Consider the following 22,304-nt stretch of genomic DNA (forward strand, 5'->3'; position numbering starts at 1 on the left):
CTGTGTACAGTAGTCAAAGAGGTAACTGAATCACAGCCTTATAAAGAGGGATAATAACTATCTTTACTTGATAGCATGTTTTTCAACATACAAGTAATCCTTTGAGCTATTTTACCAACTTTTGCAATATGCCCTCTGAACTTCAACTCTTTGTCCACCATTATCTGCCCAGTCTCTAGCTTCATCAATTTCCTAACTATAAAATCACACATATGCCACAGTAATTAATTTTTTAATATGTAAATATTTTATCTCATGCATCATAAGACATCTTCAGTACAGTTATCACACAACAATAGGAATTACATTAAAAAAACATTAGCATGCATGCTTAAATTGTAATCCCTCTACGTACACAGTAGCATGTTTATGAATGAAACCTATTGGGCTGTAATTAAATTAAATTAAAATATAACAGATAAATTTATTTTATACAATTGAGGATAACAATTTCCCAGACTTTTGGAATAGTGAGAGTCGTTCCGATTAAGATTGGGTCTATGACGTAAGGCTTTCAGCACTTTCTTTATATAAATGTTCATGTTTATATATGGATCTATGCAGTAGCTTAGTGTTTTGCCACTGGATCCCGTGATTAGCATTTTCAATTCTATGTTGTGCAAGGCCAGATTTGAGGTTTGATAAGAATGATATGGTGTTGATAGATTTTTCTGTTTGTCCATAGTAAGATAAGTTACAAGAACATGGCACTTCATATCTTTCCCTATATAAGAAATTCATCAATTTCCTGCAATCTAATACCATCAATATGATACACCATATACAACCTTTTCAAACCTTACATTTTGCAACATTAAATTGACAATCACCTTCCTTTGCTCACAATGCCAATTTATTTAAATCATCCTGTAGGATATCTACATCACCTTTATCAACTATTGCTCTCCCCAATTTTGCATCATCAGCAAACAACTGAATATCCTTCTTAAATCTTTCCCTATGTTACTGATATACAAATTAAAGAGTAGTGGCCCTAGTACCAAACCTTTTCTTGTTGAAATCTGAAGAATACCATAGTGAAATAGTTGATTTGATATATATATTTGTCTAACTTGTAAATGAAAGATTTTTTTTTTTTGGTTAAAAATTGCTTGAAAACTCCATTTCTTAATGGGTTTAATGAGTTTAAAAAGGGAAATTTAGAAGTGAGATTACATATGAGATATCCTGGGATATGAATCTGTGTGCAAGGCTTACTAAGAGTTTAGTTTCAAAGTTTTCTTTTAATTTTGAATTTAAGTGTGCAACTATTCAGAATGCAGAGGGAGTAGTAAATAAAAATATATGCACATATATAGTTGGAATCTACTACAGGGAATATTTTTTTTATGATAGGTGAACATAACTGAACCTAAAAAAGCAGCATGTGCTTTGAGAAAAATTTAAATAAATTTTACAGAAAGAAGGAGAGGGAGAGAGAAATTTCTCAACACTTGATTTCTTAATCTATTTTCCACGTGCTGTCTGAATACATCATCACCACACACATTCTACTTTAGCAATCTCATTAAAAAAAATGGCTTAACACGTTCGCTGCCAACTACGAGTATACTTGTATGACACTTACCGCCGGCAATGAGATTACCATACTGACCTTGAAGAAGTGAAAATGCTTGGCTTGTGAAGCTAGCATCAAAACTGTGTATTCTCATAGATGGTATATGCTCTGCACAAGCCAACTACGAGTATACTCATATGACGCTGACTGCCGGCAACGAGAGTACCGTACTGACCTTGAAGAAGTGAAATTGCTCGGCATACGGGAACAAACTATGCCGAAGTAGCATGGCAGCGAATGTGTTAACATTCAGTACATGATAATCAGATTTTTTTAATTCCAAATTACCTGATTGGTGATGATAGTATCAACTGGAAGATTTGCTTTCTGAGCAAATATTTTAGCTTCTTCATAATGGGAACCCTGCTGTAACTGTTGCACAACATGCCAACATTCTTCAATATAATCAGGAGAATCTTCCTCTAAAAGTAGCTGTTTCATCCTTACAGATACTTCAATATCTTTCAAATGTTGCAGCAAATGATAAAGTTTGTTAAAATCTGGTACTTTAACTGAAAGCATAATATTCCATTTTTAGTCAGAGATCAAATTCATTGATTAAATAAGTGGCTCAAAAAAAAAACATACTTTCTTATTCTTTTAGTTAATGATACAAAATATTCTTGACTCTAATGTAGAAGATAATGAACTTCTAGATAACTCAAAACAATATAATAATTATAATTGCAAATGTATAGACAATTTAATGTATTTTGGGTATTTAATAATACATATTAGTTTGAAATATTCTGTGTTATTACAGTACCAAACAAATGTTTAGCACCAAAACTGACAAAATTTAAAAAAAAAAAAAAAAAAAAGAGGCATTAACTAGAGTGAATAAGAATTAGTCCCTTTATATCAATCGATTTCATATACAGTACATACAGAATAAGAATGCCATTTTAGCATACTAGATGTATGCACAGAAAGTTATGCCAGTGCCTCCATAATAAACTTGATGACTTTCACAAGTTAAAAAGCTATACTGTAAGTGATTTAGCAGAACAAAGCTGTTTATGAAATTAAAACAGCAACTGTTGGTAGATAATTCTAGTCATAACTCCAATTACAATAGCAGGTTTTTGGTGGATGAATCACATCGGAGTGAGATTCTAATGTATTTTAATGACAGCACATACGGTTGAAACTATGTTTAACACAAATTCAAGAAAAAGGATTCACTCTCTCTTAGACTTCTGTAACTTAAGAACAGAGAGAGAGATCAGGGATAGTTCACATAGTGAGAGCATAAGAAAGTATTATTCAAATACAGCTGGCCTGCCCAGAGTTAGTGTTCTAAGTATAACTATATAGAAAATTAAAGAAATTCTGAAGTGTTTAAGTAACAGGGAACAATGATTTAAAAGTGAGGTTATTTAAAAAAAAAAAGTGAATGAGGATTTTTTTTGCTACTCATATTAGCTGATAAATCAAAAGTTAAAAAAGGATAATTTAATTAACATAATGCTTAAGTTTGATAATTAGGAACACTTGGCTAGAGCATCAGGAGCTAACTAGATTCTAAGTATGCAATGTAATGTTCATGGCTAGAATTTTATTCATTTATGGAATATGTTTGTTTATAGTGAATTCTACATTATCTAAATAGCCTGAGAAACATCTTCAAATAGTGGAATTTTTTGGATACTAGAGGTTCCTAGAATGATGCTTTCCCATGATGAATGAATGCGAAAAAGCACCATCAAGTGCAGGATATGTGAATTTTGTCCTAACAGTACTCTTGGTAACATCATGAAATTCATAAAACACTTAATTTATAATGAGCACAGAAAAATGAAATTATTGATGTGTGGAGGAAGGGGGAGAAGAGAGAAACAGAAGGAGCCTGCACTGTACTTTTGTTAATGAAATATTAGTTTCTTAAGTTTAATACAGAATGCATTTGACATTAAATGAATAAGCATATACACAGGAAACTATGGTGCAAAAAATGTTTCGCCCCCATCTTCTTGCTAGCAAGTAATTTCACAGCACCCATCATACATAGAGCTTTTTTTATGTGCAATTTTTCGTGCAGGTTATTATACATCCATTCAGATGAGTTGCCTACAATCACAGCAATCTCATGCACTTCCACTCAGCAGTCTTTCCATAACGATACCATGGATTTTGTCAATAATTTCCTTCGTAGTGACCTCAGTATGGCATCCGGAGTGCAATTCATCTTCGATGGACTTATGACAACATTAAAACTCATTTATCCAAAAATAAATAGTCTTTAATGCTGGTGCAGAGTCCCCATGAACTGCATCTAACTTGGTTTTGATCTGAGTGGCTGTCTACTTCTTCAAATAAGTGTTTTATCACTGCATGAAACTCGTTTTTCTCCATTTTTGTGAAAAATGTGAACATGGTCATTTTAAATGTTTGCCGAATGAGAACTACGCGTCGCATGCGGCTAAAATTTTGCCAGGGTTCATAAAAAAAGATGATACATGCTGACACTGGTATGAATGAATGAATTGGGTCGCCGTCTATTGGAAATTTACGAAACTTTTCAAACCCTCGTTTGATGTCATCATAATTAATCAAATCCATTATATCTGATTCAATGCATAATAACAAGAGGTGACTTGTTTTATTTTGGTGCAAGTTGCCTCTTAAATAGTTTTTTATTCGTTTCAACAGTGAAAATGGGCATTTAGCACTTGCATTGAAATAGGTATTGTCAAAAATATTTTTAAAATTGTTTCTATGTTTGGAAAAGTAGACTTTAACCCATTGTTTATAAATTTGTACATATTTTTAATTGAACAATTTTCTTCCTTTATCATTATCAAAAATTGCTTAACTTCATCAATAAATTTTTCTGAGTCAATATCAGTCCAATAAATTTGTAAAATTTTGTTAACACTAGTCTTGTATACTTGTCTTGATCTATATCTTTCTTCAAAAAAATGTCAAATATATCTAACATGTCTAAATAGCTTTTTGCTCTTTCATTAATTTCCCAAATTAGCTTATTACAAATGACATTAAAAGTATTAACAATGAAATTTTCTTTCCCATGAAATATAATCTCAACGTTACATTGTGAAACTTCGTCACACATTTTTTTTGCTTAACTTCATCAATAAATTTTTCTGAGTCAATATCAGTCCAATAAATTTGTAAAATTTTGTTAACACTAGTCTTGTATACTTGTCTTGATCTATATCTTTCTTCAAAAAAATGTCAAATATATCTAACATGTCTAAATAGCTTTTTGCTCTTTCATTAATTTCCTAAATTAGCTTATTACAAATGACATTAAAAGTATTAACAATGAAATTTTCTTTCCCATGAAATATAATCTCAACGTTACATTGTGAAACTTCGTCACACATTTTTTTTCACTCTTTCCTTCTCATTTTTAAATTTTGTCTCATCTGTTAATAAATTTGATTCCTCATTTAAAGCAGGAAAACTATTTATATATAAAATAAAACCAACTAAAGAATGTAACAAAATATTAGCTAACAACAAATCCATATTGGGATCTTGTAGAGATTTACTAGTAGCATTGATTTGTTGTAACATTTTATCCCACACAACTGTCAAAATTGCAGGTTCTGAATTGTCAAAATGTTCAGCCAATGATGAGCTCTCTAATTTAGAAATAGGTTTTTCATGAGGAGAAATGAATAGTTCAAGTAATGCCTCTTTAATTTGTTTATATCCACGTTTCAAAGCCAACATAGCATCAGCTCTTGCAGTCCACCTCGTTTCACTTAGTCTTTTAACTGTTAAAGATTTTTTATCTAAATGTTTAAGGAGTATACCCTATCTTCTTGTTGAAGATGAAAAGTAATTATATACATTTTAAATAAATGTATATAATTACATTATATAATTAAATTGTATACAATTACAAGATTCCACAGCATAGTTGCCAATTAAATTTAAGGAATGACTAGAGCATGGTATATAATGTGCAGAGGGACTATGTTTTTTCAACCAGCTTGTAAACCTGTATAGACACCTTTCATATTGGCAGTGTTATCATAGCTTTGCCCTCTGCACATTTTTATCTCCAAAGATAATTCTTCTATTTTTTTTAATATTACCTCTTTTAAATATAAGGAATTATGTTGTGTAATACTGATGAACTCAATAAATGTATCTCTAACGTCGGAATTTGTAGTAACATACCTGAATATAATAGCTAGTTGGTCATTATGGGCAATGTCTGGCATTGAATTGAGTATTATTGCAAAATATGCAAAATAAGCAGCTTCCTTAATTTCTGATATTAAAATTTCTCATTTTATTAGCTAGTAACGCTATGAATTCATCACAAGTGTGGTAAGGAAGATAATTTGATCTGCTAGAACCACAGTTTTTCATGTGATGTTTTAAAAAAATCACCAAATTCACTTAAATAAACACGATAAATAAGTTCTGCAAGAATCAGAAAAAATATAATTTGTATTGCCTCGAAATGTTAGCCCCTAGTTTACTTAGTAACTTAATGGTAGCTATTATTCTTTGAAACAGTCTGAAACAAAACAATCTGAAGAAAATTATTCTATCCAATAATTTTCTTCAGATTGTACTTGTTTCATCAATTCAGAATCAATTCGACTATTTACATAACTTTATTTTCTTTTGCAATATGTGTACATTGCTTGTATATGCTCAGTAGAATGCTCATAATAATATAAGGTTTGTGTTATATTTCTCCAGTCATTAAAACCCTTCATTAAGCTATTATTTGATTTAGAAAACGATTTACAAACAAAGCAGTAATTGCTTTGCTGGTTTTTGAAAAAATTGGCCACTCTCGTTTCTGCTTTGTTTCATTCACCTTTTTACAATAAAAATGTGATTCATTTACAATTCTAACATATATTCTATTGCATTCTGTGTATTCTTTTTTTTTAATTTTCGATTTTACGAACATTCTGTGGCATATTTATTAAAATATGCTTGATAAATTGTTCATTAATACTAATTGGCCAGACTGCTATATTGGTAGGATAAAAGATGTGACATAATGATTAGAAATATATACACGTTTGCACAAGAATAATGTTTAATTTGTCAAATATTTCGGTCTAAATATTACAGACCATCTTCAGTGGCTACATAGGAATAGTTTTAAAAAACAAAGTGGAATACGAACAATTGATCATTCACACATGCACATCATATGGCTCGTTCTATGTGAGAATGATCAATTGTTTGAATTTCACTTTGTTTTTTAAAACTATTCCTATGTAGCCACTGAAGATGGTCTGTAATATTCAGACCGAAATATTTGGCAAATTAAACATTATTCTTGTGCAAACGTGTATATATTTCTAGGATAAGAGATAGCTTGCTTGTTGGTAAGTACAGACTGTGATTGAAAATTTTCTTGAAAACCCTCTTGATTTGTTTCAGTTACGTCTTTCTCTCTTCTATGTTTCCAACATTATTTTGATGTTCTTCATTTCAACTTCGATTCCAAGAAGTTTGAGGTACAACTTCAAGTTCTATGAAATTCTTCACTTCCTTCATTTTCAGAAGAACATAAGAAAGATAAAATTGCCCCCTTTTTGACTATTTAGCTGTTTTTCCTTTTCTCTAAGTCGTTTTCTTTTACTAGCTCCGGATTCAAACTTTCTTGGCATCATTATGTGTATTATACTACCAAAAGCAAAATAAATATTTATTAAATCCAAAATAAACATATAAATATATAAAATACCATCATTTTTTATTTTGGTGTAATTTTTCATCTAGTACTATCATATCCTGTACAACCCCTAGAAGGTATATATCAGGAATTTGACAATGATGATGATAAATAAAATAAATAATTACGTTAAAAGCTAAAAAAATACAAAAATAGAAACGAAACAGTAATATCTTTCTTTCATTAAAATCAATGAGTAACAGTAAAATAAGAATAATAAATTCATTGGAAAAATATATTCTTACCGACTGCAACAACTACTTTAACCATATAATTAGGTATATATGCTTGTATACTGCTTTACAAATACTAGCCAAATAATGGTAACTAAATTATCAGTTGTTATGCGTGCGTATGAACAACATTTAACCTCTCACCCTACCGGTCGAGGTGGATGAAATAGCCAGACCACCCTTGCATTTTTCATCAAAACTTCATCGGCATTCTACCTTTTACCATGCAATTACTCCCGTCCAACGTTAATTCCTGAATAGCGATTTTAGAGCTGTTAACAGATTAATTGTGGCGGAGCGACCTTTGTGTCACTTGTCTTTATGTGTACTGTGTTACTTGGAATTTCTTTTACTATTCTACGATATTTGACCCTTTTTTTGCTGCACAATGTATTTATTGTGTCTCTTCCCAAAAATAAACACGTTAGTATATGTGAGTAAATGACATAAATAAAGCATTCCTGAAACTGCCTTAAGCAAAGCTTTATGTTACTTCCAATTTACTTAAAGCAAACTAGTTGCGGTAAGTAAATAACGCAACTAGTTTGGTTATCAATCTACACCAGTGTTTCTCAACCTTTCTAAGCCCAAGGACCAGTAAAATGCCTAAAACCATTCTATGGACCACCAAGTTACCATTAAGGCGTAGCTGGGGGGGGGGGGAGGAGGAATACACCCCAGGCAGCACTTTTGGGCCGTTTAAGAATTCTTGTCATACTGTCTATAAAACAGCGACTGAATGATGAAATAGACTTCAACAATGTTATCGACGATTTTGCAAACGAAAAGCAAAAAACAATAACATTTTAGAATGTTGGAATTAAAGTTTTACTTCAAAAATAGTGTTTTTAATTTATTTCCCTATACGTCGTTTTGACTTGACTTTTTGTAATTTTTTTTAAAAACCTATGTAAGAATTACCAACATTTGAGAAAAACTGTACCATTTATAACATAATAAATCTAAAAGCATGTTCTGAATACATATAGAAACATAATTAATCAATGGAAGTAAACGATTAAAAGTGTATCATCACTGAACAAAGTTTTAATTTTTATTAAACAAATAAATAATATTTTATTGTACGATGAAACCTGTGGAGAATTCATGACTAAACAAATACATGTAATAACCACAGTAATAAGTTTTAATAAGTAAATATTTCATCCTAAGTATCTTAGGACATCTTCAGTACAGTTAATTCAAACAATACTAGGAATAACATACAGTTAGGGTGCATGATTACAATGGAATCCCAATATGCGTGCAGTAGCATTTACAGAATTAAATTAAAATATATCTGGAGGGGAAAAAAAAAAAGATTACATTAAAATAAGATAACATATATAAAAATTATTTTACACAATTTTGTATGACAATTTTCATCTCCGCTTCTGTCTATCGCAAGCCAACATTTTCAAGTCGCTACATTCACAATTCTTCTGCTCATCATCCATCTCAAAAATTTGGCACTATTAAATCATTAATAACCAGAGCACACAGATTCTACTCCTCTGAAGAATCTCTAAACCAAGAATTGGAAATAATCGAAAATAAAGCCATACTAAATGGATACAATCTTAAAACAACTCAAAAAATCATCAGTCACTTCCCCACACATCAACCTAGACAAGAACAAGCCCATAAGGATTCCTATGTCAAAGGGATCTCCGAATGTTTTTCAAAAATTATGAAGAAATACAAACTTGCTACTACCTACAAACCAATCAACCAGATCTATAACTTGTTACTGTTGGATTCTGAATGAAGAGAATTGGAAATTATTAATACTTCATTCAGAGTCCAACATAATCTACCATTCCCTGAGCAAAATTAGTTTTTTTTTTAAACTAATAGTCTCATACTCATAATATGCTATTTATGTAATTTCTTTCAAGTTATATTAATCAATATTTAATTATTTATATATTTTTGGGATAAATTACAGTTATGAAAAGCTGTGTATTAAAATATCATTTATTTTGTGAAATTAATTCCTTTAATATAATGTTAAAAATTGTAATATGTGCAATTTTAATGTATCCGAGAAATTCCTTAAGATAACACTTGATTGGCTGCTATGAGAAATTATGTTATTTTTAAACAGCGTGTGCCTTAGCACGTGTTACTGTACAGGACACACGAAGCCAGTTGGATATGAACTAAACCAGTTAGAACCAGAATTTGGCGGGAAAGGAGAGTAGGATTTCATGAGTAGTATATGAAAAAGAAGTGACACACAAAGGAGACACACAGAGTAAGAAACAGGCAAGGAAGGTGACCGATTGACATGGTGTGAACAAAATAGGAAGGACTGGGAATCGCTTGGCACTGTGACTTACCTTTTTCGGAGTTCTGATTCTATTATAATTTCCTATCACCTTGCAGTGGAATAATGCAGGATAAGGGATAATAAGAATAAGAAAAGAAAAGAATGATATGGGAAGTTAAGTTGAACCAGTGAAAAAGGATATATTCTCCCGAGTCTAATTATCAGTTATGGAAACAGAAGTTTCCTTTAAGTTTGTGTAGTCTCAAAGTGAAAGTCAACAAGAATTTAGGTGCATTCTTAGGATTCTCGATGTGAAGAAGCTATACAGCTTATGCTGGTAAGATTATCTTTTCTAGGCCTAGTGTGAAGTAGCGAACTTATTTCCGGTGAACATAATTTAATACTTATTGCTGTATTTAACTATTCAAGATCGAATGTGTGATGTAGTGACAGTGATTTTGAGAGTGTGAAATATTTCTTTTCCAGTTGTTCAGGATGGCAAAGTTCTACAAAACAGAATATCATCATGAATGTTGTTATCATGCACATATCTTATGTAGCATATTAACTGCGCATCATTTGTAACATCAGTAGTCTCGTCTATTTGTAACACATAATAAGGGGTCTTCTTAACTCTTTCGATTAACTGCGATTCTATGTCACCTGCCATATCATTAATTCTGTGACCGACAGTGTCATTTGAAAGAGGAATCAAATCAACATATTTTAGTAACTTGTTGCCAAACATAGTTTTTACCACATCTTTTATAGCTGGAAGTAACAAATTTTCCACGATAGAATGAGGTTTTCCTGTTTTTTTTCACTATGTGCAAACTTAAGAGATAGGATGTTTCCCAGAATGCTTCCAAGGCAGTAAGGGTGCAAGGCAGCACCCTTACTGCCTTGTTATTAATGGAACCCATGGCTGAAACTATATCTTTCCCATGATTTAATGTCCTTAAGAGTCGCTGTGATGGATACAAGATTGTATCCCTTCACCAAATCTATTTAATATCTACAGTGAGACACTGATGAAAAAGATTGAAAAACAAAAAATAGGAATTAGTATCAATGGTATAAAATACAAGAATCTTAGATATGCTGATGATACCATTCTAATAGCAGAAAACAGAAAAAAAATTAATCAAATCACTGCAGCTACTATTTGAAGGTGGAGAATTTGGATTAGATATATATGCAAAAAAGACCAAATTTATGAAAATCTCAAAAGAAAGCAGATCCGAGCCAGACATATTCATAAAAAATATGAAAATTGAACATACAACAGAATACAAATATTTAGTCACCTACTTTACTGCAGATGGAAAGCAAAATAAAGAAATAAAAATAAGAACAGCCATAGCTAAAGATGCATTCTGGAAAAATAAAGATTTGCTCAGAAGTTCTGTGAGTATTGAGACAAAGAAAAGAATGATAAGAACATTAGTGTGGCCAATTTTCACATATGGAAGTGAGTCCTGGATATTCAAGAAGAAAGTAAGGCAAAAGATAATGGCCTTTGAAATGTGGTGCTATAGGAGAGTTCTGAAAAACACATGGACAGAACATGTGACAAATACAGATGTCCTACAGAGCATGCGAACACATCATCATCATCAAATTCCTGACATGTACCCTCAAGGGGTGTACAGGATATGATAGTACTGCATGAAAAATTTACATCATTACTAACTTCCTATCTACAATTGTCCTCCAAATCAGTCTGTTACTTGTCAAGACTTCAACATTATCAGATCTTATATTTCTATCATCTAAGGCAGCGCTTCCCAAACTGTGCTCCTTTGGGGGTCGTAGGCTTTGTTGAGGGGGGCCGTGAAATAATGAAAACAAATTTAAAATGTTTTAAGACTAAGTAGATTTTTTATTTTAAAAGAAACGTATTTAACTTTTATTATTTGTTATTTCTTTTTCTTTTTTTTTTGTTATTTTTTATATTTTAATGGAAAAATTCACACATAGGTGTTGGTTCACAAACTTTGCTTCCTGGGTATTTCGGCACGTAAAGAATATTAGTAAATATTGCTTATTCATATGTTTCATTGCAAAGCAGTGGTCAATTGTATTTACATCGAATGCTCTCCAGGGAAGCTCCAAATCTTCCTGTCCCTTTCATCATGTGTTCGTAATCAGGGACTGTTGATATTGACTTTATATACATATCAAAACTCGTTTTATATTATCACTGTCATCCGAGCTAGTTTTCTGTTACCAATAAAAGTTTCGCATATACTTCACACATGAAAAAAAGCTTAAACAAGTTCATGTGGGGAGATAGCAACTCACTTGCAGTGGTAAACAACACACCCTCCCTAACAGCCACTATACTGCAGAGGCAATAAAAACAAGTACTTTTATTATGCCAATGAATAAGGTATGAGGAGTCTGTGTAATATATATCTCAACAAATAGGGCAATTAGAGGCAACAGGATAAAAACACACTAATTAATGAATCACATGTCCCCTCATACAGAAACTAGACTGAAACAAAACCATATGTTGCATGGGCAAACACAGTATCTAACTAAAAACTATTGTTATTAATTAGATGTGTGTGAGTTCGATTTAACAAGGCGGAAATAAATTTCAGCTGAACGTGTTAAAACTAAGTAATATATATATATATATATATATACATAATGAATGTTATGTCACTGTCACATATGGAATTTGGTTGAAGAGAGTTAGCATTTCAACTCAATTGTCAGCTATGCTTTTATCTTTCGGTTGCACGATCTTTTGTTTATACCGCACCAATCATATGCACGTTTTAATAACCTGCCTTTGCTGTCTCTTTTGCGTTAGGCTTAATTACCGTAAAGGGAGAAAAGTTACAAAAGAGAAAAATGTTCCTGATCTGGGGATTCCCTTATTCAGGTAATATTCACTTCATGTTATCAGTCTGTGGTGTGCCAGTATCAGAAAGTGGTGTTATTATTTGATCTATTCTACGTTAAAAAATTTAACCCTGAGATAGATAAGTGGCTGACAAAAAATAAAAAAAAAAACCTGCGAACAATCAGAAGCAGCAACAGACTCAAAAAAAAGGACAGCATTTCATATTTTACCAGAACAGCCCGCATCGTCTTCAGAACCAAACGGTAAGAGGCAAAAAATGTAATATATGCATTTGATTTTTGCAATATTCGCTGTGTATATTTTGTATTGAATATAAATACAATAAATATTATAATAATATATCTCTCTATTACGATTTTTTTTCGAGGGGGATGTGAAATATTTTAATTTTTGCAAAGGGGGCCCTGACATCCAGAAGTTTGGGAAGCACTGGTCGAAAGCACTTTGTACCGTATCGATCCACCTATATCTTGGTCTTCCTCTGGGACGTTTTCCTGCCAACCTGGCAGAGAACACTTGTTTTGCTAATCTTTCCTCATCCATTCTGTTTAAGTGACCATACCATCTGAGATTAGCTCTGCTAACGCATTCCTGGATGATGACAATGTCAAGTTCTTTCCTAATATCCTCGTTTTTAATATGATATTGCCATTGATGTCATCTGTTCATGCCTCTAATCTTTCTCAGGACTCTCATATCTGCAGTCTCTGGTCTTTGGTCAAGTGTTTTACTTCTGACCCAGCTCTCAGATCCATAAGTTAAAACTGGTTTGAACACTGTCTAGTATACAGCTAATTTAGTGTTTCGACTAATTTCTCTCTTATTCCATATGAATTTATTCAATCGACTTCCCACCATACCAGCTTTGCTGATTCTGTTGTCTATTTCTATATTTAATTTACCATCTTCAGTAAAAATCGTGCCTAAGTAGCGGAAATGTTTTACTTGTTCCACAGGTTCTCCATTCACAACACAGTTGACATTTTCAATGATTCTGCCTATTTTCATTGTCGTTGTCTTTTTATTGCTGACCTTCATACCATATCTATCACAACAGTTATTCAATTTAGTCAGGGAATCTTGCAGACTTGTAGCGGATTTATTTATTTAGAAGTATAACATCGTCCACATAAAGCAAAGAGCTGACATTAACATCTCCAATTCTGATATCATGTTTAATACCACTTTCGTTCATAATGTGATCCGTATAGATAATGAATAACAGAGGGGATAAAGTACATCCTTGTCTCACACCAGATTTAACATTAAACCATTTTCCTGTACTTCAATTCTAATTGCTGATTTACAACTCAAATAAAGACTAAGTATTGCTTGATATAATGCCCCATTGACACCATATAACTGCAGCGTATTGATTAGCTTCTCTCTTGGCACCTTGTCACATGCCATTTCCAGATCAACAAAACTTAAATACAGATCTTTGTTATATTTCCATGCTTTCTCAACTATTTGTCATGAAGTAAAGATCTGATCCTGACAGACTCTATTTGGCCTGATCCAGCTTGTTCTTCACCAAGCTTTTCTTCCACAATTCTTCTCTACCGTTTCTCCAGTATACTTGCATAGATCTTGCCAGGAACACTCAGTAGGGAAATACCTCTGTAATTGTCACATTCAGTTTTATTTCCCTTTTTATATATGGGTACTATTAGAGCTCTACTCCAATCATCAGGAATTTGACACTCTGTCCAGGCTGTTTGAACTATGCAGTGCAGCCATGTAAGACTTTAATACTAGCATACTTCAGCATTTCTGGTCGAATATCATCTACTCCTGCTGCCTTTCCACATTTCAAGCCTTTGATGGCTTTTTCTACTTCAAGTATGGATATGTATTCCTGACTGTATGCCTGTTGAGTGTTTTTTACCACTGTGCTATCACTGCTTGTTTCAATTAGCAATTTTTCGAAGTAATTACTCCATACTTCAAGGATATCTTTTTCTCCCGTTTTCATGTCACCTTCATCATCTCTAACTCTTTTACAGCACTCTTTCCTCCATTTCTAAGCTTCTTCAACGAGCTCCAGAATATCTTACCACCTTCTTGATATTTATTTCCTATGTTCTTGCCAAAGTCCTCCGGTGACTTTTGTTTAGCTAGTTTTAGTTTCGCTTCCTTACATTTGTCTCTGTATTCTCTCAGAGCACAAGCTGACTTATTTGCTAGGAACTTTTGATATGCTTTCTTCTTTTCCTTCACTGCCTCTTTAACTTCCTGTGTCCACCATGGAGTTCTAATTTCACCACATGCCTCTCTAGCTGAATCAATCAGGGCTTTCTTCAAGGCTTGCCACTAAATCTCCAAGGTTTGGTTCCTGTTCTCAAACTCTTTCATTTTTCTTCAATAATCTTTGTGTATTTTAGTCTACAGTTCACATCTGAGAGTTGCTCAACTTTTATTCACTTTAAAACTTTTTTTACATGTTATTCTTTTCAATATGAAATTCAATTTTATCCTACTCAAGACTAAATAGTGATCACTTCCAACTTCAAATCCTCTGTACACTCTGGTGTCCTGCATCAGAGAGAAAACGTCACTATCAACAATAACATAATCAATGAGACTTTTCTTATTCCTTGCCTCTTCTCTCCATATAAATTTATGCACATTTTTATGTTGGAATATGGTGTTAGTAATAACCAGTCCATGTCCCCTGAGCAGAAATCCAACAGCTATTTGCCATTATTATTAGCTTTGCTCTTTTCTCCAAATTTTCCCAAAATATTTTTGAATGTCTGACAATTATTTCCTGCTCTGCTATTTAGATCTCCAACAAGGACCAACTTTTCCTTTTTCATTGTGTCAGTTGCTTTCTCTAAAGCATAAAAAAATTCCTCCACTTGTACCTTAGTAGAACCTTCTGTGGGACCATAGGCACAAATAAGTCTCATTGTCCAATTCACCATTCTGATATTTACCCACGTCACTCTAGTTGAGACTGCCTTCTATTCAAGAAGATTAGCCTTGTATTTTGTGTTGAATACTATGGCTACTCCTTCTTTTCCTTGATTATCATTTCCTGAGTATAACATTTTGTATTTATTGTTCAGAAAGATCTCACCAGTTTTTGTCTTTTTTGTTTCAGTCACCCGTATTATGTCAATCTGGTACTAATCTAATTCCTCAGCTAGCTCCATTTCTTTGCCATTCAGACTTCTTATGTTAATAGTACTGATCTTTAACTCTGGTGATGTTGAGTTGGGTGTGTTTTCAGAACTGTTCTAGTAGCTTACTTTCGCTGTTCGCCCTGGTTCCCTGGCAAAAACAACAGGGGCCTTGTTTAACCAGGCGACGCCCCAACCGACATGAAATTTTGTCATGTTGTACTATCATTTTGTATATTGGTTTAAGCCAATAAGAATACAATTTGGTCGGCTAAATCCCAAATTGCCAGCCCATCCTCATCTGTTCAGTATCCAGGTAGATACCCAACAGGGTGTAACATGAGAAGATGAGGACTGGACATTAGGTCAGAATCCATGGTCGGTTCTCCACATTCCTTTAAAGGCTATGTCGAGGTCTCCTCTCAGTTATACAGCTTTGCCACTTTAGCACCCTATGAGAATGAGAACACAGGGATCTTTATTACAGGAAATGATCAAGAGAAAGATGAGATTGACAGGACATGTACTGAGAGGTTCAGTAGGACAGAGGATACTAACAGTTTTAGAAGGCAAAATTATGGGATAAGGATCAAGAGGTAAAAAACAAAGGACATGGTTTGAAGATATAAGATCATGGACAGGATCACATTGCTATGTAGAAACAAAAAGGAAAGCCACCAACAGAGAGAACTAGAAGGACATGATGTTGCACCCTCTCAGTGAGGAAGCTACATGAAGAAGAAGGAGAGTCGCTTAAAAAATTCAACTGGCTTATTTTTCACATCACAATGTTTAGTTTCTAAATGTCGTCGGAGTTTAGCAGGTTTCATGCACTCATTTGAGAACACTTCATAACACAAAACACATTGAGGTTTCTGTTCACTTTCATCTCCACACCAAGTAAACCCGAATTCCAAATATGAACTGTTATATTTACTACTGTATTTTTTCTTTGAACTGCTTGTTTCTTCTACTTTAATAGTATCAGATTTACTCACCGTTACAACATGTGTATCACAATTAGGGTTATCATCACCTGTTTCATTTGCTTTTCTTTTCAAAGTCCTAGTTCTAAGCCACTTTTCCATTATTAAAAAATGTTTCCGAAAAATATATAAATACTGGGGTTAACTCATGACACACTTTGTCCAAGTATCACTTAGCACTTCTGAAGATATACTGAGCCTTGGTTGAAGGAGGGAAACCTTCAGTAATAAAAATCAATAAACAACAAGCAATTGGTTGAAATGTGGATAACATATGTTCACTTCAAATCTAACAAAACAGCAAGGGAAGGTGGAAGCAATAAAACTATATTGTTGTTCACTTCACCCCTCTTTTATTATTCGTCATTCTGTCACTACAAATTTAGCAGCAGAAATATAAAAGAGGGGTGAAGTGAACAACAGTATAGTTTTATTGCTTCTGCCTTTGAACATTCTGAAGCTATTTGTTGGTTTTTTAAGTCTCCATTTGATTTCAATAATTTTTACTTACTTATTCAATTTTAATTTGTTTTGTGTGGATAATTAAAAAATATATATTTATTTAATTAATTTTTAAGTCCACCTGCAGACCACCTGTCCCATCGTCGCAGACCACAGGTTGAGAAACACTGCTCTACACCATTAAAAGTTTTTCCATTTTGGCAATAATACTGTGAAGTTTATGGATAACTATAGTATTAACTATAGTACAGCACTTTCCACTTTACTGAGGATTTTATATTTGTTTGTAGGAACTCTAACGATACACCATTGTCATAGATTTAACAACTGTAACCTTAGTAACTAATGTAATTGGTTTTCCTGTCTTCTCTTCAGTGGAAGTAGCAGCACCCTTACTTTGAATTTTATGCACTGATGGCATGATGGAGATTTCACATAGTGTTTGTACAAACTGTTGTGTGTTTTTGATGAAGGAGATGAAGTATGTCTGTGTGGTTTCTTTACAAGATTAGCAAGATGGTTTGAATTAATTCTGTCTACAATCAGTTGAAGAGGAATGATAGTCTTGTGTGCTCTGTACAGTCCTGGGGTTAAGAGGTGCATAGATTTCAATTTTTTCTTTAAATCTATAGGCCATGTGAGCATGTTCTGTAAGAGATTGTTAGTCTCTTCATGAATTGTTCATGTAGGGTTGAAATCATGTCAGCCCTTTTATTATAATTTTTATTCAACCTAATCCTATTCCAGAAGAAGCCACAAGTAGATGTGGCAAAACTAGTCAGTTTCATTTATTTGCATTAATACGGCCAAATAAACAATGTATTCCTTCTTATAAAGAGAAGGTCATGTTTGAGCAACTTGTTCACATTTTATAATCTTATTCCTGTTGAGTTGGATAAGAGAAATGGATACACTTAATACTTTTAGACATTGCAAAGACTTTTGACAGGATACAGCATCGATGAATTATAAAATATTAATGTCTATAAGAGGATGATTGACAGATAGTTATTTAAAAAAAAAAAACTGTATATTGGGTGATGTGAGTCTGCAAGATTTAAGGTGACTAGCAGTACACCTCAGGGATCAGTCCTTCTTCCATGGTTATTCAATCTTTGCATTAATGACATTGGGAAGGATTTGAGAGGTGGCATACAGTAGATATGGAGTGCATGTAGAATGATACAAACAGGCTGGAACTGTGGGCATGTGAAAATGGCTATCAGTTCAATTTTACTAAATGTGAAGTAATGCACTTTACATTTATTTATGTAATGAGATATCCAATTCTTCTAGCATAATCCCAATTATTGGGATTATGCTAGAAGAAACTAATGTGGCTAGAAGTTTTAGCAGAATAGGAAGATGAAGAACAAAGACCAGGCACAATTTAATATGAAATAAACATTAACAAGCTAAGATATGGAAATGATTTTGCCTCTTTACAAGGCCTTGATTTGACATCACTTGGACTACTGTGTGCAGGTCTGGTCTCTTGGTTTTTGTAGTGATGATGATAGTGGAGAGAATATAAAGAAGAGCATTAAATATGATATTGGAATAGTGGATATATCAAGAAGATAGACTAAGAATTTGTGGACTGCAGACACTAGCCAACAGGAGAAAGAGAGCTGATATGATTGAGACTTATAAAGTTCTGAAAGGATCATATAGGATATCAATAGATGGAATTTTTCATTTTTATAGGGTGGGAATTGAACAAGAGTGCATCCATGGAAGTTGAGATTGACTGCAGAAGAAGAGGTGCAAGAACTAGAATTTTTTCTCATAGAGTGGCACATGCTTGGAATGGACTGCCTCTGGTGTTTGCAAGTAGGGTGAATGAATAGAAGAAAAGGTATGACAGCTGGAACTAGTGATGTATGGCCTTCCTCAATGAATTTCTGATGCTATGGAGGTCTTTTCTCAGTAATAATAATATTCTGTAAATATTATATTTACAGAATACTCAGCTGTGCCTATCATGAAGAGGTAGCTTGTGTAAACACGAATGCTACTCAGAAGACATTAAAATTCTCACATTCTAAATTAATAAAAATGTTGTGTTCAAGATATGTCTAAAGATTTGTTTTGTTTTCTATACTTCTATCCAGCAAATCTGAACATCTTGATTAACAGATCACTAAGAGTGAGAATGACTGTGAGTGTCTGTTATCTGTATTATTATTTTTAATCCGGTAAAAGAGTCAACATATCCATCATTACTGAGAAAGTATGAATGCACTGGATGTTCTACACTCAAACTACATTCAACGAGAAAAAGTATGCCTGCTTGTTATCAGTCATTTTATGTCGATGTTTTGAGTTTATTTGGAAATAGCATAGCAATCGATTAGCAAGTGCTTCCTTTTAAGGATACGACATGTACAATGGCATATAAATGTTTAATTTGGAGAACTCACATGCTAGCAAAGATAGTTTCTTAGATACAGAGCCACAAAAAATCGAAGAAGAAACTGAATTCTTTCCTAATTGTAAGTTTGACTGAAAATGACTAGCTATGCACTTCTAATATACAGTAATTCATATGTTATATACTCAAGGAGGGAGATTTATCATTAATACAGACAATGTAAATTAATAAATAACATTAAATTTTTCAACTTACCATGTGTTTTGAAACTATTCTGAACACTTGCAAAGAATAAGTGCCTTAGCAATAAGCAACACTCATAAGAATTTTTACAAATAATAAGAGCAACTGTTAAGAGAAAAATTGAAATATTTTCTATCCAGTTTAATGAGTAGAAAGAAACATCTTCGTCAACTGGATGCTGCAAAGAGAAATAAAGAAGGTGGGAAAATAAGAACAGCATATCATTCAGATAAGTTACTGCAGTAATATGGCAAAGGAACAAAATATATTTAATTGTGATTAAATAATTAAATATCTTAAAATTAACATAAACTTATATCATTATCACAATCAAATTTCTGAAATGTAACTACAGGAGTTGAACAGAATAATTATGATAGTACAATATGAAAAAATCATCATTACTAACTTCTGATCAACAATTTTCCTCCAAATTAATCTGCTATCAGTCAAGACAATAACATTATCAGATCTTATATTTTCTCTTTTAAGGCACTTTTTACTATATCAATCCATCTGTATCTCGGTCTTCCTCTGATATTTTCTACAGCTGATATTTTCAATGTCTCTGCCTATTTTCATTGTTTTTGTCAGTTATTATCATGACAGTTATTTAATTGATTCAGGGAATCTTGCAGACTTGTATGAGATTTATTCAGAAGTATAACATCATCGGCATAAAGTCAAGAGCAAAGATTAACATTGACAATTTTGAAATCAGATTTAATACCACTTTCCTTCATAATGTGATCCATATAGATAATGAATAACAGTGGATTATAATGTGCACCCTTGTCACATACCTCATTTAACATCAAACCATCTTCCAGTCCCTCCTTCAATTCTAACTGCTGATTTACAGCTTAAATATAGATTATATTGCTCAATATAGTGTCCCATTTACATCATATATCTAGCATTCTGAAGAACTTCCCTCTTGGCACCTTGTCATATGCCCCTTTTCCAGATCTCTAAAAGTTAAATACACATCCTTATTATATTTCCAAGATTTCTCAACTGACTTAAAGATTTATGTCCAAGATTTTTCATCTGATCCTGACAACCTCTATTCAGCCTGAATACAGCTTGTTCTTCACCAAGCTTTCCTTCCTTCCTCAATTTTTCTTAAACATTTCTCAAGCATACTTGCATAAATCTTACCAGAAACACTAAGTAGGGAAATACCTCTATAATTCTCACATTCAGTTTGATTTCCCTTTTTTAGATGAATGCAATGAGAGATCTGCTCCAATCATCTGGAATTCGACACTCTGACCAGACCTGAATTATGCAATGCAGCCACTATAAAACTTTTATAGTCGTTCAAAGTAATTATTCCAGATAACTAGAATATCTTTATCTTCAGTTTGCACATCTTTATCATCTCCGATTCCTTTTACAGTACCCTTTCTTCCATTTCAATGCTTTTTCAATAGCCTCCAGAATATTTTGCCACCTTCCTGATAGTTATTTTCTATGTTCCTACCAAAGTTCTTCAATGACTTTTGTTTAGCTACTTTTGCATAGTGCTTTGCTTTCTTACATTTTTCTCTGCATTCTCTAAGAGCATAAGCTGATATAAATTTTGGGAACTTTCAATATGCTTTCTTCTTTTCCTTCACTGCCTCTTTAACCATGGAGTTCTGATTTTTTTATCCTTAAAGACAATCTCACCACATGCCTCTCTGGCTGAAGCAATCAAGAATGGTATTTTTGTATTTGAGTCTACAGTTCACCTCTGAAAGCTGCTCAACTTTGATGCATTTTAAATCTTGCTTACACCCTATTCTTTACAATATGAAATTCAATTTTATTCTGCTCAAAAGTAAATAGTGATCACTTCCTATTTCAAATCCTCTGTATACTCTTGTGTCTTGAACAAGTAGAAAAACATTGCTATCAACTATTACATAGTTAATGAGTTTCTTCTTAATTCTTGTATCTTCTATGTGAATTTGTGCTCATTTTTATGTTGGAACATGGTTTTTATAATAACTAATTCATGTCCTGAGCAGAAATCCTACAGGTATTTACCATTATTATTAGCTTTCTTCTTTTTCCCAAATTTCCCCAAAACATTTCTATATCTCTGGTAATTATTTCCTATTCTGCTGTTTAGATCTTCAACAAGGACCAACTTTCCCTTTTTCGTTCTGCCTAAGCTGCCTTCTGTAATGACTCAAAAAATTTCTCCATTTTTTTCTTTAGTGGAATCTTCTGTTTGACCATAAGTCTCATTGTCCAATTCCCCATTCTGATATTTGCACACATCACTTTACTTGATATTACCTGCCATTCAAGATTTTCTTTGTATTTTTAATGCCTGAATATATTCTTGAAAGATATCACCTGTTTTTGTTTTCTTAATTTCAATCATGCCTATTATGTCTATCTGGTTATCCAATTCTTCTGCTAGTTCTATTTCATTTCCATTCATGCTTCTTATGTTCATAGTACCAATCGTCATCT

General features: G+C 32.9%; 1 protein-coding gene across 3 annotated transcripts in view; it reads right to left on the reverse strand.

The window, feature by feature from the left end:
• The window catches only part of LOC150098264 (spatacsin), an 891,110-nt gene that overhangs the window by 287,449 nt on the left and 581,357 nt on the right, over window positions 1–22,304 (reverse strand). For all 3 annotated transcript variants that reach the window (XM_090406151.1, XM_090406152.1, XM_090406153.1), the window contains exons 26-27: window positions 19,848–20,013; window positions 1,868–2,091 (exon numbers count right to left, since the gene is read on the reverse strand). In XM_090406151.1, coding sequence (XP_090262277.1) covers window positions 1,868–2,091; window positions 19,848–20,013 — 390 coding nt within the window. The remainder of the gene's footprint in view (window positions 1–1,867; window positions 2,092–19,847; window positions 20,014–22,304) is intronic.

This window comes from Typopeltis vanoorti, chromosome 16, assembly GCF_054136105.1.
Source record: "Typopeltis vanoorti isolate ZY-2024b chromosome 16, IOZ_Tvanoo_1.0, whole genome shotgun sequence".
Taxonomy (NCBI): Eukaryota; Metazoa; Arthropoda; class Arachnida; order Uropygi; family Thelyphonidae; genus Typopeltis; species Typopeltis vanoorti.